Source organism: Xylocopa sonorina, chromosome 6 (genome assembly GCF_050948175.1).
Source record: "Xylocopa sonorina isolate GNS202 chromosome 6, iyXylSono1_principal, whole genome shotgun sequence".
NCBI classification, from domain to species: Eukaryota; Metazoa; Arthropoda; class Insecta; order Hymenoptera; family Apidae; genus Xylocopa; species Xylocopa sonorina.
The window spans coordinates 11438838-11464776 of record NC_135198.1 but is presented as its reverse complement, the minus strand read 5'-3'; the positions used below and the strand labels follow the sequence as shown (position 1 = coordinate 11464776).

At 52.8% G+C, this 25939-nt stretch overlaps 1 protein-coding gene across 5 annotated transcripts; it reads left to right on the top strand.

Moving 5' to 3' along the window:
- The first annotated feature begins 1076 nt into the window (after positions 1-1076).
- On the top strand, positions 1077-24890 carry LOC143424907 (uncharacterized). Of its 5 annotated transcripts, none has more exons than XM_076897292.1 (4): positions 1077-2148; positions 21305-21687; positions 21763-22351; positions 23571-24890. In XM_076897292.1, exons 1-4 carry the CDS (start codon positions 2046-2048, stop codon positions 24572-24574), a joined length of 2079 nt encoding a protein of 692 aa, XP_076753407.1. In that variant the 5' UTR covers positions 1077-2045; the 3' UTR covers positions 24575-24890. The 5 variants fall into 5 exon arrangements, with proteins under 5 accessions (XP_076753407.1, XP_076753405.1, XP_076753404.1 ...); XM_076897290.1 differs by having other exon boundaries at positions 21763-22435; XM_076897291.1 differs by lacking the exon at positions 1077-2148 and adding an exon at positions 4528-4821 and having other exon boundaries at positions 21763-22435.
- The last annotated feature ends 1049 nt before the right edge of the window (positions 24891-25939 follow it).

Here is a 25939-nt window from a genome sequence, read left to right as displayed (position 1 = left end):
TGGTCCCCACTCTCGAACGTGGTATCAAACCCCTTCCACGCTTCGGCAACGGACATAACTCCTCTCGGTTCTCTCGTTTCCACCCTCGTACCGCCTGTTCTCTCCTTCTCTCTTCTATCCACGCGCTGGTATCCTCTCCTCTGGTGTCTGGTTCTCCTCCGGCGCGGTCGCCACCACTGCCATTGCCACCGCCGCTACCACTACCGCCGCCGCCGCCACCACCCTCGGCGCTATCCGCCAGGGGCGAGCTGCGAGTTTCGCCGCCCTTGGATACACGCGCCGATTTCTCAAACCGATTTCGAACGAACGAGACGTTCTCCGCTAATGGTCCCGTCGAGTTGAGGGATAACTAGCCCGGTCTGGATGAGTTTTTTCGCCGGAATTTTAAGTGAATTTCGAGTGAACGCGAATAAATCGACGATTAAGGTATTTCCGTGCGATGTACTCACGCTCGCGGGAGCTGGCTGGGTAATTTTCGAAAATTGCTTCGGACCGGTCCCCTTCTCCGGCTCCCGTGAGCCAGTCGGTTCCGAACAGGACTCCGCGGAATCTGTAATTGACTCACGAACAAAGTATAAATTCGCGCTACCGTCCAATCAACGACAAAGTTAAGAGGGACTCTCTCTCTCTCTCTCTCTTTCGTTGACCGGCAATCGTCCGCATGCGAGGCCTCTACGGAAATTTTACTCGTCACGCTACCCCAATTTGCCGTGCCGGTTGCGAGCAGCTACCCGGAGGACCAAACAACGACGACCAAAGGAGACAACAGCCGGAGAACCCTCGGTTCTCCTTACGATCGCGAGAGAGAGAGACGATCGTCGTTTCGTCGTATCGGGAAGCGAAGCGGTTCGAGCGTCGCGCGTCGCAGAGTTAGTTAGTTAGGCGCGCGTTTGTTTACAAGAGAGAATCGTCGAATTTCGTTGGAGAAAGGGTTAACGCGCGCGCGAAAGGCAGAGCCGGGTGCCGCGTGAATCCGGCCCTGCCGCCATCACCACCGGTCCGACGCCGGCACCTTCTCCGCTCGTCCTCTCCCGAGCGACGGTGTCTACCCACATCCCAAAGCCGAACCAGTCCAGAAATCCCCACTCCAGGGAGCGCGCACCGCGGCGACGGAAGTGTGGCAACGCTGCAGCTCGCCAGTGTCTCGGTCTTGGCGAGTTACTCGGGGGGGCTCAGGCCGAGTCTACCGAGTTTGTGTCTACCGGCGCGGGTAACCCGAAAGCAGAGTGTGTGCCGAGGATCAAAGTCGCGGGCCTCTAGCCGGCATGCGAGACCGTCTCGCTGCTTGAAGGCCGTAAAACCCGGGTTATAGAAAAAACGTGATCGAAAGTTAGGACCGGTCGAGGAGGTGAGGAGACACGGCCAAAGAAAGAAAGAAAGAAAGAAAGAAAGAAAGAAAGAAAGAAAGAGGGAAGAAACGATAGGAACGGGTAAAGGAAAAAGGAAGCGGAACGCGGTGGAAAGAAGAGAAAAGGGAAAGGAAGAAAAAGGAGAAAGAGAAAATAAGAGGAAGTCGTGGGTCGCGTTTTCGTTCTGGCTCCAGATTGACCGGGAACCTTTTTCACGGCCGCGATCGTCGTCATCGTCGTCATCGTCGTCGAGGAACGATCGCAAACGTGTCACAACGGAGGGATCGCGACGTATTAGGGGAAAAAGAACGGACAAAGGCGACGGAAGAGGAGGACAGAGTGGAAAAAACGAAAGGAACGAGAGCCGCAGACGGGACAGAACACGTTTCGCGCGTTTGTCGTTCGTCACGTCACATCTTGCCCGCCGTGATCACGCGAACGTGCGCGCTTCGAATCTACGTTACGTTCTATGCACGACACCTAGCCACCTACGTGCACGCGTGTATAGGTACGCGGGACGGAATCGCGCGTGTATACGTCTACGTGAACATCGTCTCCGTTCGAGAACAGGGAAGAAGAATAAAAAGAAAAAGAAAGAAAAAACATATATATATATATTCGTATATATATATTATAATAAATCTATATATATTATACCAATATCGGTGAAAAACGCGCGGCGGAAAAACAGTGTAAATGGCGCTCTCAGCACAGAACCAGTCGACGTCGTACGTGAACTTGTACTACTCGATCGTCCAGCGTGCGGCGACACGCTACTTTAAGGAATATTACAACTCCGGTGAGTACTGCCACTCTTACTACTCCTACAGCCGCGGCGAACGAGCGATCGCCGCTTAGACCGCGAACTCTTCGACTTAGACTGTTCGACTCTCGAACGTAAACGAAGAAACCTCGATCGATCGATCGGCCGTGAAACGAGATCTACGCGCGAGCTCCTCCTCGAATCGTTCGGCCACCTGTGCGTCGTCCACGTTTTGCCAAAACGACGACGTCATCGCGAGCGCGCGCTGTGTACGCGCGCGGTTTCGAATTTTCCCGCCCTCCCTCCTTCCCACGCTCTGACTCGCACTAACACACCCTCTCCCTCTCGCTCTCACCGAACGTAGACACGCACGCACACGGAGAGACACGCTCCTCCGTAGACGCACACGTGCAGGTACGTACCAACACCCATGCGCCGAGCGCGGCGAGTACGCGCCGTTCTATCTTTGTCCCGTAACACCGATGTGTGTGCACACGCGTGCACGGAAGCGAACGCGGGACAGAGACGGGGAACGTCGTCGCCGTCACCTACTACCAGCCGAGAGAAGTGCTCCTCCAACACCGATTAAAACACGCCGCCGGCTAGACACGTGCCCGCTTCTAAACTCGTGTGTGCTCCTCTATAGTACACCGGGAGAGCCCGCCGGAGAGCGGACCGAGAGGCTCGCGTCGTCGCTACCTCGCGTTAACCACGCGTCTTTTACGCGATTCTCGATCATCGTCGTCGTCGTCGTCGCGTCTGCCCGTCGCGGGGAACCGCCTGGTTCCAAGGACGAACAAAAACAGGGTTTTAGGGGGCGATCGCGAGGGAAGTCCGTGAAAGAACTCGCGGGGAGCGAGAGAAAAGATCGGGACGGATAAACGGAATCGGGTTTTAGGGGAGAAGGAAGGAAGGGAGGAAGGGGGATCGAGTAAAAAAAAAAAACGCGAACCGTGAAGAATCTCGGTGTCCGTCGGTGCGATCGTGCGTCCGCTTGGGCGATTTGCAAAACGCGAGAAAGGAAAAAGTGCGCGACAGGGTAAGGAGCGGGGAGCTGGAATGGTGAACGAGAAGATGTAGAAAGTGGAAGGGAGACAGGGACGGAAAAGAAAGAGACGCGATGTACGAGTCGAAGGAGAGAGAGAAAGAGAGAGAGAGAGAGAGAGAGAGAGAACGATGGAGATCGTTTAATAAGAGCGAGGGAGAAAGATGAAGCGTGCTGATCCGCAAAATACGGTCTCGTTACACTATCGTCGGTGTTAGGTCATCTAATCGGCTCTGAAATTATCGTCTCGCCACGACGGAGTGACGAAACGGCGTTTCTCTCTCTCTCCCTTTCTCCCTTTCGTTCTTTCACCCGGTCTTTCTCTGCGAGAGCAATCAGTTTTCGAAGCTACTGGTTCGTCGGTGCTCGAACGATCTCGGTCGCGGCAAGTCCTTCGATCCTGCTTATGCTCGATCCGATTGGGTCTCGCGTGTAACACCGGTAACACAGCCGCAGCTTTTCGTGTGTCGCGCGGTCGTGCGAGCTTTGCGCTGTCCATTACGATCGAGTTAGTGGGGCCTGGTCAAGGTGAACTATCGGTGACGGGAGGAGAGAAGTTGCGCGATGATCGTGGTGCTCGTGACCGAGAGAGAACGGCCCTCGTGATACATCCGAGCGACGATCGTCCGCGATCGGCGATCGTGGTGCCCGTGAACGGTTTCGAAACGGGCCTCTCCGGCGTGCGTTCGACGTCGGGACGTTCGACGGCCCGTATGCCCGCTACCAACCGCTGCTTCGGCTGTTGGCTAGTCGACGCGATCGGACCGCGTGGAAACGTGAACGAAATCAGTGATCGGTTTGTTCATCGAACACCGCTCGATCGTGCGCGGCAACGCGAGCAACGCTCCGATGGTAAATGGATGATGGTTTCTCGCGTGTACAGAGAGTTCCGTATCGTCCGCGGCTGGTTGTCGAGTGTTCTCGTCGGCTGTTCGATTCGACGCGTCGCTCGAATATCGCCGTTGCGCTCCTCTCCTGTTGAACGTCCAAGGATCGAGGAGGAGCCCGTCGAGCGAGCTTCGCCGCGGTGGTGAAACATTTCGGAGCCACTTCGTTCCGCCTTCGGATAGAAAGTTTCGCCGGCGCGCTAAAGTTCAATTTTTTCAATCTCCTCGCACTTTCGAATTCGAAGACGGCTCTTTCGATAAGCAGCGAGCGAGCGTCGACGGAAGGAGCGTCGAGACGAGCGCGTTCGAACGGGAGAGGGATCCAACCGAGAGCAAAAACCAGTATAATCAGCGATCTTCCTCGTCCGCCTCGCGCTCTATGAAGCGTCGAATTGTAATCTAGTCTCGCGACAAAAAAAAAGGAACAACGGGGCGACAGAAAAAATACGAGCAAACCAAGTGAGGAAGAGAGGGAGAGAGAGAAAGAGAGAGAGAAGAGAGAAAGCTATCGAGCACGGGAAGAGCGAACGTTATCTCTGCTGTAGGTTTATCGCGATATTCCTCTTTGCCGTCGTCATCGAAACAGGATCATTTTCGCCGGTTGACATGACGAGGATATCGCCATCGGCTGGTGATCCCGGATCGTTATTGGACGGTATAAAGTCAATCGCAGCGAATGAAACGATTGGTTCTCGTTTAGCTAGGCTAAACCGGCTACCCAACTTGGACCACCGGAACTACACATGATCGGTCTGTGGAACTTTGCTTATTTCAGAGGTACTTGTCCAGCAACGTTTAACTTTTCAATCGTGTCACCGATTAATCTATTCCCCCCCTTTACCCCCGTCCCTGTACTCTTCTTTCGCCGTTCCGTTCGATATTATACTTTAAAACCAGCTGCACGAAGAACCGGCGCGGGGGACTTATCGAACTCGCGTCTATCGACTCTTGCTCCCATTCGCGTGCAATTATTAAACACGCGATAAACCACGCGGACGGATCGTCTGCTCGAGCCACGATTTCAGATCGGAGCAATCGCTTCGAACGCCTCGCTGTGCAGACGCTGCTCGATCGAAGCGTTCGAATCGGCTGCGCTTTCGAAATTTCGCTCGCGGACAGCGGACGATCCCGTTTTTCGCGAGCGCGCTCGCGGAGGTCGGTGTATGTATTTGGGGGATAAACGTCAACGGGTTTATCGTGTGACTTCTGACGATAAGAGGAGCGAACGTTGCTTGGTATCAACGGGAACGTAGGCATCGACGCGGCGTATTCGCGTGCAGAACGATCGGCGATCGCAGCGATGGAACCCCGTGGTCGTGGCTCCCCTCGACCGTGGGACTCCCACCATCCAGTTTCGTCGTGGAGCTCGCGAAATTTCGAAAACATCGCGCGGCATGCGAATCGCCGTGAAATAAATCGTTGATTTATCGCCGGGCGAAATCGTGGCGATCGCGGTGGCAAGATCGCGCGTGGTACCCCTCTATCGTTACCACGATCTCGCTTAACCTTGCCACAGCGTTCGAGTCGAAAGTCGGTGTCGCGGCTGCGAACGAGCAAGAGGCCTGCTGATGCTGCTGCTCGGTGCGCGCCTCCGTGTTTTCGTTTCGCCTAACGATTCCGATAAGCCGGCTGTTATTCAGATACAGGCGACGCGAGTACGAGCGACGAGCGTTTAAGGGAATCAAGCGCGGCTAGGAAGGGTAAACGGGCTCCCGAAGATCGAACGGAATAAAGTTTGCTCGGGATTGTTGGGAGTACGGGTCGCCACGCCGGCGTCTACGTTCGTAGAGGCGACGAAACGAGACGCGGGATAGCGTGAAAGAAAAAGGTGCCCGTGGAATCCTTTCTACGCGCCGTGGCAGCCTTTCACCGATGGGACTCGGATGCTCGTTCGTAGGACCTAGACCAATTTATATATGGCCACTGTAAATATCGTACCGGGCGAGACGATATTCCGATACCGACGATACAGCGTGGAGGCGCGTCGCGTGACGAGGACGTATCACCGGGATAAACTGCGAGGGATGCGTTTCCAAGTTCGCAAAGTTCACCGGGAGTCGTCGAACGGAAACGACTGTGCGGCCGCGAATTGATTTTCCGCGAGGGCTCGCAAGACACGGTGGTTCGAGTCGAAATTAAAATCGACTAAAAAAAGTCTCCGCTGCGCCTGCCGCGCCCCTCCGTTCGATTCGATCGACAAAAGTATTAAAAAACAATGCAGCTACAGGATAGAATAATAAAAGATAGAACAAAGCCGGAGGAGAGGAGGCAAGGAAAAAAGAGGGAAAAAAAGGGGGGGGGGAGAGAGAAAAAAGCTACGCGACGTTTCGGGCGTTCGTCAATGCGTACTACAACAAGGGGGCCGGGGGTGGGTTCGCGCGGGGGTGCCTCGGACGAGTGTTAACGCGCTCGCGCGCTACCTCCCGTCTCGTTTCTGTCTATTTTTCTGAAAACAAACATTTCGATCTGACGAGCTATATAACACCGATGGAATATACTAGAGAAGGACCACTCGTTCCTCGAGCACCCTTCGCGCCGCCATCGCGGAAAGTTATGTTTTTGTTGCGCTCGATTCGTGTTTTTTCGTCCTTGTCCCTTCGTCGGGCGGGTGCACGCGCGCACGCATACACGGAGAGAAGGTAGGCGCAATGCACGTCGCACGGGGGGTCCCTTCAGCCCGGCGCTCGATACGAAAATGGGCCGCAGGTATTCCCTCTGACACTCGATAAATAGCGAGGAATGTTTGCTCTTGCAAATGAATGTTTTCCGCGAGCCACGAGTGATTTTAACTCCTGAGTGCGCGTCCTCCCGATACGTTTTTCCCTACACCCCGTGTGTCGTGGACGCGAGCGCTCTTTTCTCATTCCCAACAGTTACGCCAACTCTGCGCCCTCCTATTCCGCTCCGCGTCGCGCGGTCGCGTTCACGAAGAATAACAGAGAATCGTCCTGCTAATCCGCGAAATCCGTCAACGTCTACGATCCTCTCTCTCTCTCTCTCTCTCTCTCTCTCTCTCTCTCTCTCTCTCTCTCTCTCTCTCTCTCTCTCTCTCTCTCTCTCTCTCTCTCTCTCTCTCTCTCTCTCTCTCTCTCTCTCTCTCTCTCTCTCTCTCTCTCTCTCTCTCTCTCTCTCTCTCTCTCTCTCTCTCTCTCTCTCTCTCTATCTCTGCCGTGGTCGCGAGCGATATTATTCGACGTCCCCGCCTGTCGATTTCTCGTATCGTAAGGTGGAAACCCCGAACGGACCCGCGGATGTTTGCGAACCGACGATACTACGCTCTCGCGTAGACAGCTCTCTTCGTAGCCGCGGCGAACAATGGACGCATTCTGGGCTCCGTTTTATCGGCTAAACTTAGCCCCGACACGCGAGATCGTTCCAACATTAAAAGGGACTTATGAATGATTCGTTGTAAATAATCGTTTCGTCCCGGGTGTTGCGAGCCTCGTTCCGTCTCGCGGCGGACCTGTGTTTCTTGGCTCGAGTCGACGACCACCGATCTTTCTCGGTGCTCGTCGCGGAATTTCCGTCGAAATAAACCAACGTCTCGTCGCTCGGACTGGACGCGCTCCTACTGTAACCGCGACGGAATCCGTAATATTATCGTTGACGGCTGATTAAGTGCGTCCTCGTTGTATTTACGAACGACCGATCCATCCGCGAGCAAGATCTTCCAACGGAAGATTCATTCACGAGTCGATTCGAACCTCCGTCGTCGAGCGGAAAGTAATACCAACCCCTTCTCGCTCGCGCCAAGTATCATCGCCGCCACCCTCGAGTCGCATGATCAATTTATTAGCCTCCCGTTCTACCTGCTTTATTCTCGGGCATCGCGCGCAGCGTCGAAGCACCCCGCGAAGGCGGTGGTATGAATGAAAACAGCCTCGAAAACGAGCAAACCGATCGTCCACCGGCGGCTGCGATATTTCCAGCGGGTGCAGGTGTTACGGGCCGATTAACTTGCCCCATCGATTCTCCGCATCCGAGACGTCGAACGAAAGACGCGTTATCGGGCCTGGTAAACGGCTATTTCTGTTTCTGCTCACGCGGCGAAAGTTCAATATGCCGAGTCGCGTGCAGCCGCGGGTATTGTTATCCGCGTACGATTAAATCAGCCGCGTTCCCGGTGAATCTTAAGCGGCGAGCCACGGCTTGGCCGTGCAAGGACGCGACAAAATAACCGATCCCCCGACGCGGAGGAATGGAAATCGCGGCCGGTGCACAAGGCATAACCAGCGGCGGCCCTCTCGCCCGATAACTCGGCTCTGTCGCGATGCCGCGGCTGGTTTGCTCGCGCTCGCAAGCTAATTGAACGGACAAACCACGCTGTTTTCAGCAGCCACTCTGCACGCGTCGATGAACCTTACCCCTCTTCCTCGACTTCTCAAAGTGTTTTCTCGCTTTCCTGCGTCTTTGTTCCGTCTTCTCGCTCGCGGAAGGGTGGTTAACGTTTGATTCGAGCAGGGGGGTTCGAAAGGTGCTCGAACTTACCTCGTTTCTTGATCAAGTTCCAGCCAGCTGCGGTCTATCGTCCGTCTGTAACAAAGAAATGATGTTTCTGAAAAATCCATTCCAACTCGATGTATTTAGGTGAAATAGAATAGAATCGTGGCAACAGCGAGTCGAGCGAGTTGAAATTTGGCCCCACGAGAAGTTTTGAAAAACAGCCAGCCCCTCCTACCCTGGTCGCGCGAGCGTGAAAGCGGCGGAACGTAGAAGAGGGACGTGGCGGGGTGTTTCCACGTCGCCGCCACGGGCGAATAATTTGTCGAACGAATCCAGAACACGCGTCTAATATCGCGCGGATCGGGTTTTCTCCTCGCCTGGTCGCAGCATCCGATATTTTCTTTTATTGTACGCATATCGGAGCAAGCGCCTTCACTCCGCGCCCGGGAACTCGCTTTCACCCGGTCAATTAAGCGGCGGACTTTCGAGACCGAAGACATTCTAGATCTGTTGCCCGATTTTTGCCATTAATTCCCCGCCGGAAATCTTTGCGGCGCCCCTTTTTTCTTTTATCACGCGCTTAATTCTATCTTTATTAAAACCTTCGCTCGCGGACACCTGACTCTTTCACGGACCGAGTGAAATTTTACGCTCGAATCCGCGAGACGAAACGAAGGCAGGCCGGATTTTGATTCAGCGTTTAACGTTCGACGGTTCGGATTAGACGGATAGAACGCGACAGAATGTTTACACCTTTCTCTCTTTCTTTCTTCTGTTTTTTGGAAACTGGGAACGTTGGGATTATTAGGCGGTTTCTTTTCGCGGTATCGTGTACTTAAAGCAGCGCGGCAAGTATCCGTACCAGTTGATAACTAATTAAACGAATTATATAACGGGCTTGAGAGAAAGCAGTCGCGAACGTGGAATGATCTAAAGCGTGTTTGAGTAACTGGCGTAAAAATAAGGGTGTCACCGGCTCGCGCCTTCGCGAGGCGATACAAGCGTCGGGACTATAAAACCGGGGAGATTTGATTAATGTAGGTAGACTCCTTATCGTTGCCCCGTGCTCGGTCTCTTTCAATTCCAGATTGTCCTCCGGAAATGTTTCCGCGGAAGTTAATTCGAATCGTACGAAGACGAGGGGAACTCGTCGTTCGACCACCGATAGCTTCGAACGATGTTAATGCCAGCGACAAACTTTTCCCACCCTTTCCTCTGAACTTGAACCGCTTTTCGTTTTCTTTCATTTTTCTTTTTTTTCTTTTTTTTTTTTTTTTTTTTTTTGTTCCTTTTTCGATAAACTTTGCCGAGCGGCGTTGAAAGCAGCGATTAAATAATTACAAGCAACGTAATGGATCGCGGTTAGTCCGGGCGTTAAGAGACGAATATGATCCGCGGCCATTTAAACGGGGGAGCGTAATGTGAAATTTCATATTAAAACCGGGCGAATTTCGTTCCAACAATTTTTCGAAAGTTGTAACTGGTTCAAGTGGCGGCCGCGCGAGGGGAACGTTTAACCTTGCTGTTCAGTTCTCGATCTATTTGACCCGAAATAATTTTCATTTATCCGCCGGGAAAAATCCGCCGGAGCGCTCGTTACAAACTTTCCCGTCCGATCGTTCTCTGGGCGTCTCCGTCTCGACGTTTCGCGGCGACCGAGACGTTACGAAAATTGTACAGAGCCGAATAAATTGAGGCGAGGCGACGCTACAGCCCGGCGACAAAGAAAGCGAACCGACTGCCGATTAGTATCTGATCATTGACTCCACTCACGGCTCTCAACAGCTGCATCACCTTGAAACAATTGTTCAAACAGGAGTTATACCATTCCGACAGACGCGTCCGATCATACATTCAACGATACCTGTCCCCATCTAAATTCTGAACCGTCCTCTTCTATTCCGTCCCACCTTCGACAAATCGATCAATCGGCCACACGAAAGAACAAGACGTCCACCGTCGAGCCGTCCGGCCCAATCGCAAAAAGCTACCGTTCCGTGGTCGTTCATAACGTTGATACCTTCATCGAAACGAGCTCTCCGCGAACGGTAACGTTTCAATGACGGAATAATTCCATGTCCCCTCCCTCCCCCCGTAAAAGAGACGAACAAAATTTCTCCTCGTCCTCGGCCACTGTCTCTGCAGTAATGCTCGCAGTATAAAGGACTAATGGGGGTGGTTCCCGACGAGGATTTAGACGGGAAAGAAAAAAAGGAAAAGAAAAAAAAAGGCAGGAAAATACGCGTGAACGGTGTATTAAAATGCAAAAGGAAAGGAAAATATTAGAGCCGGTTGCAATGGGCGGCGCGCGTCGTAACGAAGTGCAGGCGGTGTTCGGGGTATTCGAGAATCGACGGGATCGACCTGGCGACTTAAATCTGCAAGCTGCTACGGGAGGAAAAATCTTTAAAAATGCTGTCTGACGAAAAAAGCGCGCATGCGTAACCACGAGCCATTTCCTTCTTTCTCTCTCTCTCCGAGCCGCTCCTCTCTCTCCCGCTCATTCTCTTTCCCTGCCTCTCCTTCTCTCTTCCTCTCTCTCTCTCTCTCTCTCTCCCTCTCTCTCATTCTCTCCGTTCCACCATCCGCTCCCCTCGGCCACGTTCTCTCCCTTTACCTACCCCCTTCTGCGTATATATGCCCGCGTACATACGTGGGGGGGTACGTGTGAACGTGTGCGTTCGCTGTGCGGCGTTTTCCTTCCTCCTCATTTCTCTTTACGCGTTCCACGCCGCCAAAACAAATCGTAAAGACGCCTTCTGCTGCCGTAATCGCGCGGTCATTTCCGAAAAATCAATGAGCACTCGTCGAAAGCGCACGTTTTCCTTCCCCTCGGACGGGCCACAACGATAATATACTCGGGAGCGGCGCGAAATTTCTCTGTCCGGGTATAAAATCGAATTCGAAGAGATACTCTCGTCGTTCCTTCGTGTTTTCCTTTCTCTTTTTTCTTCTCCTCTTCCTTCACGGTCCCTTTTCCGCTCCTTCCATCTCCTCCAGTGGGTCGCCCGTCCTCCACCCCCTCGGGAAGCCCTTTGTAAAGCTACGGGACGCGCGGTCTTGTTCGTTTTTCTTTTTTTTTCTCTTTTTCCTTTTTTCTTTTTTTTTTTTTTACTTCCTCCTCTGTTTCCTTTCTTTTCTTTACCGAGTTCAACGAGGATATCGCCGAGGCGGGCGGCTGTGTCAAATGGGACGCTTCTTAGATCGCGACGAGCTACTCGAGCTCGATTCCCTGGCTCCTCGAAGGGAAATCGAATTCGAAAATCCAGCACGCTCAATCTGGTTCGTCGTTGTCCTCCTCGCGTCGCGACGGTGGTCAATGAAATTTCATTTGCCCGCAGCGTTCGCAACGCGAGCGAGCGGCGTTGTCGCTCGTTCGAAGCGTATATCCTCGAACCGTATACCTTCTTCCGTTTCGTTTTATCCGCGACGAGGGTTCGTTTGGGCGTCCCGTAGCTATCTAATCGGCGCACGAACGGCGCACGGCTGGTCGGTAGCTCCGCTTTGTCTACGGCTGGCAATTATCACGCTCCAACCTTTAGCATTCAATGAACTCGCGTAGAGGTACCAACCGTGGACGGAAAGGACATCGAGCACACGACGCGCTCGATCGTCGGCTCGCGCAGCCTTCGCGGAGATCGATGTAATTATGTCGCGAATTATTCATAAGCCGATCGTTTTTCGCAGGCGCGCAAAAGCTCGATCAAGGCGATCAGCAACCCTCTCGTTTCCATTGATAACCAGATCGGACCCCGCTGTGCCCCTCGGTTCGCTGTTTACCACGGGCGACTCGCAATTTCCTATCCGGATATAACGCAAACTATCGTTTCTCTGGACCGATCGAGCGATCTCGATCCTAGAATCGGGGCGAAAGATCGAGCGCTCGTTTCGGAATATCGACGCTTTGTTGTTTTAAGGGCGTAATAATTTCTGTTCCGAGCAGAAACGACGCGGAGCTCGAAAGGAAATGATTTTCCGCGCAAAAACAAAGGGAGAACCGGCGTGGACCTCGAATTACCATAAAGAACCGTCCCATCGCGAGGATGAGGGAAAAAGAGAAACGTAACAATAGAAGCAACGTCTTCTCTCTCTGGGGGGGAGGAGGATGCAGATTAAAAATTCACATTCCGTGAATACGAAGGAAATCTTTGAACGCGTCTCTCTTTCCCTCCCTCTAGAGCGTAATTAGCCATTCCGTTTCTTTTCGCCAGGATTCTTCCGCGATCCGCGCGATACCGTTGACACAAGTGTCCGGCCAAGTGTTCCTTCCTGCGCGCCGTTGGAAAAGCGTGGAACAAAACGAGCACGACCGTGGGATTCCCTGGGAAGATCCTGTGAAGACAATAAGATCGTTCGACGAGCCAGAAAATTCCCTCCCTTCTTTCTCTCTGCATCCCTTTATCCTCTTCCCTCGTCCGGGGACACGGCCCCGGCAGCGGACCGTCTCTATTCCGCGCGAACACGTATAAAAGTTTATTGGAAGTCGAACGAACCACCACGAGGTAGTTACATCTCTTACAGGGGACAGTTGTTGAGGGATAAATCGATTTTCGAATCGAGATTTCGAGTGTAGAAAGGAGAGGAACGAGAGGCCCTCGCGCGTAAAGTAAAAGTAAATCTCGTCAAGTCACGGGGTCGATGTTTTCGATCGGGCGGGAGGAAAATTCTTATTCATCCATCGATACCGCGCTCGGAAGATAAACGTCGAGCTACTCGAACGGCTGCTGGTGTGTCTCCTTCGAAGAATTCCGTGGGGAATCACTGAGAAGCTTTGACAAATTACGATGACAGCGATATCGGTCGACGCGACAATGGCGGCTCGGAGGACGCTTAGCTTTCGGTGGAGATCGTTAAGGGTGTAAAAAAATCTGTCGAGATCCGAGTGGCAGGGAAAGTGGTGGGTTCTTAGGCGATGTTCCTCCGCGCAATTTTTGTTGCGAATTCCCAGCAATTTGTCGCGTGTGCTGGCCGGCTCCCGCCTCGTTTGACTGTCCAATTCATCTCGTTAACCAGCGCCGCTAACCAGCGTCTATTCGCCGAAAGATTGCGGCTAACTGCGACACGACCTTTGCGTTGCCGCGAAAAATACCCGTCGACCTCGGTCGTTCGGTCATCGTTTTCGAGCCGCCTCCCCTTTTTTCCATCCCCGTTCGTTCTCGCCCCCGCTGACCCCGCGTTTCGATGTCGCTTCATTAGCGGTGATTTCGAATTTATAAGGCGGCAATCGGAACGAATCGTTGCTCGATAATTCAATGACCGTTAACAGACTGGAAAAACTGTGTCGAATTTGTGCCGAATCGCTGGTCCACAGCGTATTAACGCGGGGATTCGATTAAAAGGCTGGTTAAACAAAATAGGAGAAAAGGGGGAAAAAGGCGAAAAAGCGCAGGAGACGCGCGCGGTTCGGAGAAGGACGGGCTCCGACGGTTCTCTCTGTCCGGTCGCGCGCTGGATGCGGGTGCAATTTGCAAAATCAATGAAACGCGGCGAAATATTAATGCGCCTCGAATGGTGCCGTAGCCGTGCTGCGTTCTCGATCGAAATCTCGTTAAAGAATCATCCGGTTTGCGTTGCCCGTTCGCGTACGAGTGGTACGCCGGTAATACCCCGATTTTCCCCCTAAAACCGGAACGAAATAATGCCGCGACGTAGACAAATAATCGGTTTATTTCGTTGTCATCGCGCGGTTGGCTGGGCGCGCTCTCGAACGCGGGGTCGAGCTATTGACTCCCGATGCGCAAATAGGCCGCGATCAACACCGTCTGAAAATTTCATTCGACGAGAAAGATCCGTCCCACGGGACGCTTCGACCGAACCCCGTGTCTCGCGCGATCCGTCTCCGGAAAAACGTTCGCTCGTTTCGCCTCTCTGTTTCTACTACGCGCGAGATTTTCGAGAAAAAAATCCCCTCCGTTGGGCGCGAGGTTCGATCGGGACGAGGGGGCGGTCGCGAAGAAAGGCCACCGTGCTCTTAACGACGGAACCGTCAACGAGGTTCTCCAATAACCCCGGCCTAATGGCGGTGTTACCAGCTTTTCCCCGGCGATGAAATTCCCGAGCCGCCTCCTGTTTTGTCTACACGCGCGCGTACACGCCGCGGATCACCGCGAGCAGATGGAAGCTTTTTCACCGAGCCACGGGGAGGCTGCTCGAACGAGAGCGATTCAATCGGTTTACGGTGCCCGTTCCAGGAACGAGCGCGAGTTCCCTGCGCGCGAGCCACGCCGCACGAGCGCGGGGAAAAGAAAAAAGACCGGGGAAGAAGTAAGAAAACCAAGTGGAACGCATTTCGCCGTGAATAACGACGTAGCGGAACTTTCACTCGACGCTGATAATGCCCGGGCTGTCTGCCTTCGCGGATCAACCATCGATACATCTCGCGAGCCGCCGATGATTGTCGTATTTGTAAAACTCAATCGAACCTGTCTCACCGTTTCTTTCGACGGACCCGCGGCTGGCTAAATTATGGATGTTTATGCAAATTTCATATTTCTTTTCATGCCAGCGCGAGAGATTCGAAGATTGAAACGTAGAGATTTAGCTCTGGCATTAAATATCGTAGCTAGTTATTTGAATGTTTTCGCTTTTCTTTTATTACTTTAATATCATGTGCACGTGACCACCACTGCGCGTTCAGATACTTCTGAATACCGTAACAGAGACCTTCGTATCGGTTATTTTGTAACACTTTTGCATATTCCGTGCGCTCCACGCTTTCTTGCTCGATACGATTTAGCATGAACGCATTAAATATCCGCGGTTTATTCAAGATCGATGGACGCGCGCGCTGATCGACGAGAGGGATCGACGTTCGCAATTTCGCCGGTTTGTCTTTGACGCGGTTGACGTATCGCGAAGAAACACCGTCGAATTCCTCCGTTTATCCTCGTCCGATTGGAAGGCGATCGCGGTTATATAACCACGAAAGTTTCTTCTCCGCTTTTCCACGATTTTCATTGAAACCCGCGACGCGCGACGCCAGGTGACGTTCGGCCGTCGTGGATCGATATTTACGAGGATCGTGCCTAGCCAGTCCGGTTTGATATTTATTTATACGGGGATCTAGAGCGAGGGCCTTCTAATTTATCGGCGAAACAACCGAAGCCAGGCCATATTTTTATCGCGGACGTTTAATTTCGTAGAAATTCCTTCGCTGGCAAACCGGTTGCACGCCAAAACGTCATTCAGAGACCGCGGACCGGTCCCGGTGGTGTGGGGGATTCCCCGCCCAGACGGACGCGTCCCTTTTCGATTGTCTCCAGCAAAAAACCGCACGATTCCCGTATAACAGGTACAGTTTTCCCGTTTCTCGAGCGCCGGACGCCGCGACGTGCTACCAAGTAGATTCGGACGGCGCCGTGTCAGACGCCACGGGGCCGATCTCCGGAAGGAACTCGTCATATTTAAGGGATGAAGGCGTTTCAGAGACGTGTCCAGTCCGTGAAACAATGAAAACTATCTATTACGGAACGTTTCTTTTTTTTGTTTTTTTTTTTTCATTTTTTTTCAACGACAACGGTCACGGAAAGAGCGATGCGTTTTTGGCCCGCCGTTCTTCGCTAATGTATCCTTCGATGGTGGAATCGAACGATACGGCCATCCGTCAATCCGTGGCCCTATCTATCAATATTTCCTTTCTTCGGGGCAACTATTTTCACGGGTGGCCGCGATCCGTCCGACGATCCCGCGGCGCTATTTTTCTTCCCGGATACGCGAAATGTTAGTCGCGTCAATTACCGGCAATAGAGAGGCCATCGCGGCGATTAGAATTGATAATCAGTATTCGATTGGCGAGGTATCGCAGATGTTGGAGATGACTCTCGAGTACTCTCGGGGTCCGATGCGAGTGACTCGAGCCTCCCTACCCAGAACCGCGATATTAACGCGTGATTCTCTTCCCATCGACGAGAAGAATGATATTAGCTAATTGCGAATACGCTCGCGGGGAAGTGGCGCGTTTAAAACTGCATTTAAATAGCTCGGCGGGCACCAGGAAACGTGGCGGGCAATTAAGGAGCCCCGGTAAAAAGATGCAGCTCCGGCAGGCAGCGGGTTAAATTATTATCTCACGCGACGTCAAAGCATTCCTCATCCGGTAATAGGACGCGAGAACGTAATCCCCGATATAAACGCAAGGGCCACCGAAACGCGACAATTGATTATCCTCGCCTGTGTAAAAGTGTCACCTGCTCGGGCAATCGTCGCGCCGTAATCTCGACGCTTTTTTACACCAAGAGCCCTCGGTTCTTCCCCGGTATTACGTACGCGCGCGTATATCACTCGCCGCGCGCAATCGCCTCTTTCGAATCGCTCGTGTACATCAAATCCTGCGGCGTTCGTTCGTTCGAAGGATGCCCGTATCCCTCAGCGCGAACGTTAATTAGTTCGAAAACGCGGCGGTATCAGATCGCGCGGGCACGAATCAGGCTGCTTCGCCAGGCCTGTCGTTTTCGTTTCGCCGCTCGACGATTCGAAAAACATAAAAAGCGAAGGGATAGCAGGCCGCGGGGGGAAAAAGGGGAGCGCGAATTCGTAGTTTCCGCGGCGGAGGGGCAATTATTCGTGCGCGGTCTGATGTATCGCGATGGAAGGCGGTGCTCGCGGAGAGAAAGCACTGCTAGATAACCGCGGAATAACCGAGAGAGCCCACGGATACCGGATACATTGTAAACCGACCTTCACCGCGAAATCTGTATGTATCAACCTTCGACGGGAGCGGGCGGGTTTGGAAAAATTCCGCGCGGCCCCGTTCCCCGGCAATGTCGTCGCTGGCTCGCGCGGCCCTCCAGAATGGCCGGTGGCTTATCTGAAAATTCGGGAAAAATGCCCGGGGAACCTGTTTCCCGTTAGCCGAGACCAGTCCGCTCAATGAAATGTTGCTAACGAGGACTGGCTAGGAGAGATCGAGAAATGGTGCTCGCGATACGGACGATACGCGCGGTGGAAGGGGGCTCAAATCGCGGAATAATATTTTTGTTTTCCCACTTTATCTCGTTTCGTACTGTTCCGTTCCGCTAATGAGAACTGGTTCGGAATCGCGGTAAAGACGATTTGACGGAAATCTATGGAATGGGACTCGTTAGAGATACTCCAATAAATCCTACGAGCGGTTTTTTCTCCCTTTTGTTTTTTTTTTTTTTTTTTTTTTTTTGTTACACTTTTCCTGCGGCACTTGCCGCATATTACCGGGATCCGTTTAATTAGCGGAAATTAACTAGAAACTTTTATGAAAACGGAGAAGAGGTACGCGGTTGAAATCTTGAATTTAGAAATTCTACGGTAATCAAATCCCCAGCGCTGTTTTGTTACACTTTTCTAACCCCGGTGTATAATTTGCGCGCGAATTTTTTCGAACCGCTCGCTCGTCCACTTTTGACTGCGCATTTGTAAATGTTTCGCAGCTCTTTGGGAGCCGTGCGAGGTACCGCGTTGTTGAACGGAATAAATTATGCAAACGGAGATTCACGTATTCGATCCTGACGGTCGGCGACTCAACCGAGGAGAACGATCTCCGTAATTCTAGATTCAGATAGAGAAGTCAAAGTCATGGTTATGGAGGATGAATAACACCTTTCATTTTGAGAGAGAGGGAGAGAGAGAGAGAGAGACAAGGATCAAGGCCGGATTAACATAAGTAAAAGTGTTCGATTTGGGCCGAGATTCCGTGCCCATCTTGTTTATCCTTTTCCCGCGTTTCCACGCGGCGCGACAACGCGGAGGAGGAGAAACCAACGACGTACCCTCGACTTTGCGTTCTCCTAATCCACGCTCCCGAATCGCTTAGCTTCGCTCCTTAGAATTAGCTGAAAACGCGCGACTTGTTTGTTGATTACAAGGCGCCAGTGCAAATATACGCGCGTTCATTTTTACATAGGTATGTGTGCGCACGCGTGCGTATAGCGGTGTACGTGCATGTATTCGTGCAAACTCATTAACGTAATTAATGATACGGGAGACCGTTTCAGTAACAGCCGGCGGAATAAATAAGCGATAATGTTATGTAGATGCGAGCGATCAATCTTGACGTTGCGCGATAAGGAAGGAAAAATAAAGAGTGAAGGGGGAGAAAAAAAAATGAATCGTAGCTTCGTGTGCATTGGTTCTTGCCGTCGCGAATCTTGCGAATCGTATCCCTCGTCGCGACGCGATACGTTCGATACGCACACGGATCGAACGATTGCGTTTAGGAAAATTCTTTTTATTAATATTACTACTTCCTTCGATGTATCGTCTGTTTACTCTGTTTGTTCGCACGAAAGAAACTCGAGGGAGAAAATAAACGGAGACGACGACGACGACGGCGGCGCAGCTTCGAAAAGACTTTATACGTGTTTACGAGATAAATCTGCGCGCGGATTGTAAATCGTGCTGGGTGAATATTCGATGTACCCGAAGGGAGGTAAAAATTAAACCGACGCGTTCGTTCGATCGAGCAAAAGGTGAGTGAAAAGGTGCGAACGCCACGGAAGATTACGTCCGTTCTAACCCGGTATTATGTTCCTCGACGAATGGTCCATTAAGTCTACCGAACCGTGATCGAAGTTAACAGACATTTCGCACCACTTAAGGTGTAACGATCGTTCCGTGGTATTCTTGTTTGGCTTCGAAAAATATTAAGACCGAGGAACGTATGAAAATATTCGTACCGTCTCGATCGAACGTCGGCTAGTTTTGTTACTATGCGACTTTCGAAGATTTCCTCGATGCTCGGAGGTAAATCGGATCGATTCTCGAGCAGCGAGCTCCCTGATCGCGAGCGTACATCAGCTGCCAAGCAGCCGTATCAGAAGGCATATATAACAATCGAGCGTGGTGAGTAGCGGTGAATTCGTTCCTTTCATTCGCGCCAGGAGAAAAAGTAACGTTTTCGTGTCGGGGAAGCAGGGAGGGAATGGAAGAAAATTGCTCGTAGGATTCAGATTAATCGCGGGACCCGTGGAATCGCCGGCGATTCGACGCTAATGGCTGGCGTGTATATCCCTGCGAACCGCTCAAGCATTTCGTACATTCGTCGTGGTGGTGGTGGTGGTCGTCGTCGTCGTCGTCGTCGTCGTCGTTATACGACGATCGCATCCCCGTACGAAAATTCCTTCAAACGTTCGCTACTATTATCGAGTGTTAAATTCTGCTCCATCGTTCCTCCAATTGCGAGTGGTCTCCGCAATCCGAGCGAAGAACTCCATATGCAGAATCCTTGAATTCCTTGCGTTCATCCGCAGTCCGTTCATCGGGGCGTTATTGCAACAATTAACGCTGCCGGTCGTCGGTATCTTTTTCCGCTGCGGGGTTCAATAACACTTGTCACAGACGTTGAAACGTATCGTCCGCGTACGAGCAATAAGAGCGACTACGCCACGACCATGGTAGCGATGCGTGTGTCTTTTCCCTTCGATCGCGTGGGACCAGGGACGATAAAAAGGGGGGGAGAGAGAGAGAGAGAGAGAGAGAAAAAGTAAATGCAAACATAGAAAGAGAGAGAGAGAGAGTGAGAGAGAGATAGAAAAAATGGCTGCGGTACGCAAGAAAGCGTGGCTCGATATTAATAAACGGACCCGAGCAGCGAAGATAATCCGTCGATGCGTCATCCCTCGACGCAAAAACAAAAGACGGGCTGAAAGAGGCAGCCGCGCGAGTAGTAGCCGCGCGTATTGCTGAAACGGGTGGCGTTGGCGCGACCGCGGGGATAAACGAAAGAATGGAATAAAGAGCGAGGTAATTAATCCGATAAAACGGAACACTTTGTGTAACGTTGCATAATGCGAATTCCATAATCGCGAGATGCGCCGGTTACCCGTTGTTTGCCTCGTCGCGATGCGACTGTGCGCACGATAGCGGTGATTGCGCGCCGGTGGACGCGTGTCGCCAACCGCGGTTACGATGTTATAAACTCTGCCTCGCTCTTCTTTCCGCGCGGGTCTACCCGCTCGCCCTTTGTCTCTGACCATCGTTCCGCGACCTCTCTTTTTGCTCTCGGTTCTCGATCAATGGATCTCGCGATGGTCCGACTTGGATTTCAACCTGAACGCAATCGACTGACGATTGGGTGGGCAGCTTGCAATTTTCGAGCGTATCTAGCATCGCAACGCGATCTTTGCTGCTTCTTCGTCTCCTACCGTCTTCTCCCATCCTATGCGAACCTAACCGCGAACGTATTCGTTCAAGGGTCGAGGCACTAGTGGAATAGTGTCGAGAGTCGGACCTTTTGCCGCGGCGATCGCTTCCTTCATCGTTCGACGATGTCGACGACGACGGGAGATACAACAGAGACGGAGTAGATTTTTTCTCTTTTTTTCTTTTTTTGCACGCGCACAGAAGGGCAGGGAGATTCGACGTCGCAGATACAGTGGAACACTTCATAAATCATTCGCGCGGACGTGTATCCCCGCGTGCATCCGACCTGCATAACAGCCGTTGAACTTGCGAACCTCGAACCGGACGTATCTGGCCATGCGTGACCAGGAACGTGGTCAATTCGACGTGCTAGAAAGTGTACACCGCCGATCCGATACAATGGCTCGCTTGCTCGAAAGTTGTCGTCGCGCTCGCTCGGTGGGCGAAGAAACGGGATTAGCGTGGTCGTGGTTATTCCATATTTTCCGTCGCGTCCGTATCGGATAGTTTAAAGACAGAGGCGAGATGCTCGATTAGGCTGGCTTAGGGAGCAGAAAATTTAGCTAACTATCCCCCCCCCCCCCCAGCCCCACCTCCCAAGAACGATCTCTGCCCGTTAGCGAGGAGCGAACGGAAAGTAAACGGGCGCTTGTTACTTTTCACGAGCACGCATCGATAAAGGTTCGTTCGACTTGTCTGATTCCAGATACTGGCGCGCCCTACGTATTATACAAGGACAACATGGAGAGACCCCAGGGGCAATGGGGCCCCGGGCCGGGATCTCTCCAGGACGGGGGACTGTACCCGCAGCAACAGCAGCAACAGCAACAGCAGGGCTCCTCCTCGTCCGGTAGTCCACAGCAGGCCTGTGGTCCCCCTGTCGAGGGAGAAAGCGGTCCCCCGCCTTCGTTGGCCTCTCCCGTGCCCTCGCCGTACCCCTCGGCACCGCCTGAGCCTCAAGCCTTAACCCCACCTGAAGACGATATACAATCGAGTCAAGCCACCTCGCAGCAGCAGCAGCAGCAGCAGCAGCAACAGCAACAACAACAGCAACAGCAACAACAGCAGCAGCAACAGACGCAACAGCAAGTCCAGCAGCAACAGCAACAAGTTCAACAGCAGCAGCAGCAGCAACAACAGCAACAACAACAGACGCAACAACAGGATCACTCGCCTCAGCAACAATTGACACCGCACGAGGTGGACCGTAGCGATTGCTTCCCCGGCGCTGGAGAGCTGCAGCAGTACCCACAGCACTACTTCAAGGAGGCCAGGCCGCATCCGTCGCCGTCTGTACCCCCTCACATGCTCACACCCGGTGGTTTCTCCGCGTTACACTATCTGAAGCAACCCGGCGTGATGCTGACGTCCCTGGGCCAGGGCGACGGCGGGCCCAGCCTGGACGGTCACCAATACGCGAGCCCCGGGGCGCCGAACATGGCTACGGGGTTACCGGACATCGTGCAGCAGAGCGGCAAGTCCGGGAAGGGGGCGAACAGCGATCTACGTTTGTTCAAGTGTCTGACGTGCGGCAAAGATTTCAAGCAGAAATCGACGCTGCTGCAACACGAGCGGATCCATACGGACAGTCGGCCATACGGGTGTCCGGAGTGCGGGAAGCGGTTCAGGCAACAATCGCATCTAACGCAGCACCTGCGCATACACGCGAACGAGAAGCCGTATGCTTGCGTGTACTGCGAGCGTACGTTCCGGCAGCGTGCCATCCTCAACCAGCATCTGCGCATCCACTCGGGTGAGAAGCCATACCAATGTCCGGAGTGCGGAAAACACTTCCGTCAGAAGGCGATCCTGAATCAGCACGTCCGCACACACCAAGGCGAGCATTTCTCTCTGCCTCCCAGACTCCCAGAGGGCGTCCACCACAACCACACTGACCCATTCACCGGTTCTTTACTGTTACTATCACCACTGCCACCGCCGCCGCCACTGTCGTCTCATCTGTTCATCGCTCTCGTCATTATATTAATACTTTTATATATATACATACATATATATCTATATATATATATATATCTACTATATCGAACGTTACGATACTATCGCAATCATAACGCCGTCATTAGCAATTTTATTTTTCTCTTTCGTTCGTTCGTTCGTTCGTTCGTTCGTTCGTTCGATCATGTACTTCTCTCGTGCTCAACTAACCCGAATCACATCCCCACATTAACGTTCTGTTTGTTCTCTCGTCTGGCATTGTTTTAATCCATCTTGGTCTCTTCATCGCTTAACCCGCCCACTTCCTGTGTCGGTTCCCAAGCGGACAGACGCGATCGCGTACGTTTGCTCGTTTCGCAGTTTTCCTCGTGAATTCGTCGAGTAAAATCGATCGAAGCATCGGCCTCGTTGCCGCCAAAAGCCAACCAAAAGAATGAGAACGGTTGAGCTGGACGCGAGAGTGCTGGTGAGCTGTGAGATAGAGGAGCCTTTCCCTGTGCGTTATCCACCACTGCCTACGACCCGAATCCATCCGCTCTTATTCTCTGCCCTCTGCAAGTCCGCTCTCTTCTTCGTTGCATCGTTCGAATTGACCACCGATAGAATAATTCCTCGCATCTTCCACTCTACGTAACACCAACTAACCGTTATCTGGTCTCTTGGTTAGAGTTTCCCCCGGTATTGTAACAAGAACGCGTTCTCTCGCGACCTGTGCGCCTATCCTCGATTAGTCGGCCGCAGCACAGGTTCCGATCGTTGCTTCATTAACTCACGCGATTAGACGCTTTAACCGAGGATTAATGAAGAATGGAGTACGTTAGCTTCCACGGGGGTTCGAGGGTGCGTTCGTCGTGATTTTTTTTTTTTAAGTAGCGTAGCCTCTCTGTATCTTCAGTGGTCGCGTGGTACCGTATAATCCGGGCGACTAACAAAAAAAAAGAAAAAAAAAAAATATTCCTCCACCAACCGAGCGGCCTAGTCCCGGAGGATAAACTCGGCTCTGGTCTCTGTTACAGACGTGAGCCCGCATCTGATCTTCAAGAATGGGATGACACCGACACTCTGGCCGCAGGACGTACCGTTCCCACCCGAGGAGGGCAAGGAGGAAGTTGCGTCCACGTTCGGGGACACGGACACGCAGTCGGGCGCGTTCAGTCCGGCGCCAGACGCGAATTCCATCCAGTATCCCGCTTACTTCAAGGACCCGAAAGGCGGTAATCACGCGGTTTTCGGTGCCGGCGGTACGGGCAGCTTCGGCGCCCTCCAATACATCAAGCAACAAGGCGGTAGCAAGAGCTGTCTACCGGACGTGATACAGCACGGTCGCTCCGCGGGGATGCCGTTGTACGTGCGGTGTCCGATCTGTCAGAAGGAGTTCAAGCAAAAGTCGACGCTGCTGCAGCACGGGTGCATACACATCGAGTCGCGGCCGTATCCGTGCCCCGAGTGCGGCAAGAGGTTCAGACAGCAGTCCCATCTGACCCAACATCTTCGCATCCACACGAACGAAAAGCCGTACGGCTGCGTCTATTGCGGCCGTAATTTCCGTCAGCGCACGATCTTGAATCAACACTTGCGCATACACACCGGCGAGAAACCGTACAAGTGTCAACAGTGCGGCAAGGATTTCCGTCAGAAGGCGATACTGGACCAGCACACCCGCACCCATCAAGGCGACCGGCCGTTCTGCTGCCCGATGCCCAACTGTAGGCGGCGTTTCGCCACCGAGCCCGAAGTCAAGAAGCACATCGACAACCACATGAACCCGCACGCGGCCAAGGTGCGTAGGAACTCGAGCAGCGACACGAAACCGCCCGGCACACCGGCCGGTCTCGGCCCTGTTCCCGTGCCGAGAGGGCTCACGCCTACGGTGGTCAAGCCCGAGCTCTACTTCCCGCAATGTTACGCGCCAGCGTTCAATCATCAACCGCCAGTGTCTACGGCGCAGTTCCCCGCACAGGCGAACGGGGTGTCCGTTGCCGGCGAGTTCAAACCACCGACCGGTCTGCCGCCGCAGTGACTAACCGTCCATCCTGCCGCCTACTAGCAAGCAGGAATACCGCTGAGATTTCAGCGATGCTTCGGTCACGCGTTACAGGCCGACGCCGCCGCCGCCGCCGCCGCAGCAGCAGCTACGACGTCGAGCGCCGCGTCGCACCGATGCACCCAGCCGATCCAGCAACACTACCCGTGACATTTATCGTGCATTTACTAGGCCCTTTCTTTTCGTTTCGCGGTTCGCTTACTTTCCTCGTTCCATCGCTTCGCACAGCCTCGGAACGGGTCGCCAGCTAGTCTTCAGCTCGACGGTGATCGGCACACCGGTTACGCTCGCGTCTCCAACGACGCCATCGATCCTCCAACGCGTTCGCACCCCTATCGTCGACGGACTAACGCGCTCTGTTTACGCTACCCCGGTCCGACTTACCGTTCGCGATTACGGGAACGAACGCAGTCGCGTGGCTCGCCCGGCAAAATACACCTCACAATAGTAACTGTTTTTTTTCTTTTCACTATTTTTTTCTCTTCTTTGTCGCCGATCGTCGTTACCTGATGGACACCACGAGATGGTGAACGAGTGGTAGACGACCAGCTCGCAATTACCGAGCTACGTGGCTGCGAAGGGGTTCCAGACGGACAGTAGTCGGACCGTGCTAGGAGACTGGCGTACCGTTGTGTCGTTCATCGTCGAGCTGATCGCTGGCGCCAGAATTCTGGTGACTCAACCAACGAAGAATCTCGTCTATTCCCCCTCCCCCCCACCCCTAATACGTATTTTTTATATATTAATGAATTAACGACGTACCTTCTCGCGTTTTTTTCGTGGACAAGCGGATAGCTCGACAGAGTTCGGTGGTTTCGCGCGCGCGCGCGCAGGCAGGCAGGCAGACCGTCCGAGGTGTCGTTCGCCACACCGTTCACACACATATACATACAACAAACCCCTACACACGTACATTATTACACGCAAGCGCAAGTACGCGTAAAGGCGAACTCGTGTTTCGCCGAGTACACGTGCACACGGGTTTGGAGATGTTCGATTCGACGACCAGATTAGAAACAAACAAACAAAAAATTGATAACGATTGTGATACGATATTTAACTTGCCTATGTTTAATGAAGCAAAAAAGAAGGGAAGAAGAAAGAAGAAAAAGAAGAGGAGAGAGAAAGGAAAGAGGAGAAGGAAATGAGGAAAGATGGAAGGGAAAGAGAGAGATATACGCGATGGGAGGAAGATACGTTGCCTCGAGAGGGAGGTGGATATACACGACCACGAGAAGAATGCCTGTAAATATGTAAAGCCGTTCACTCCGACGAACAAACAAACAGAGAGGAGGTAAAAGATGAGAAAAGAAAAATGTTGAAATGACGTGAAAAAGAGCG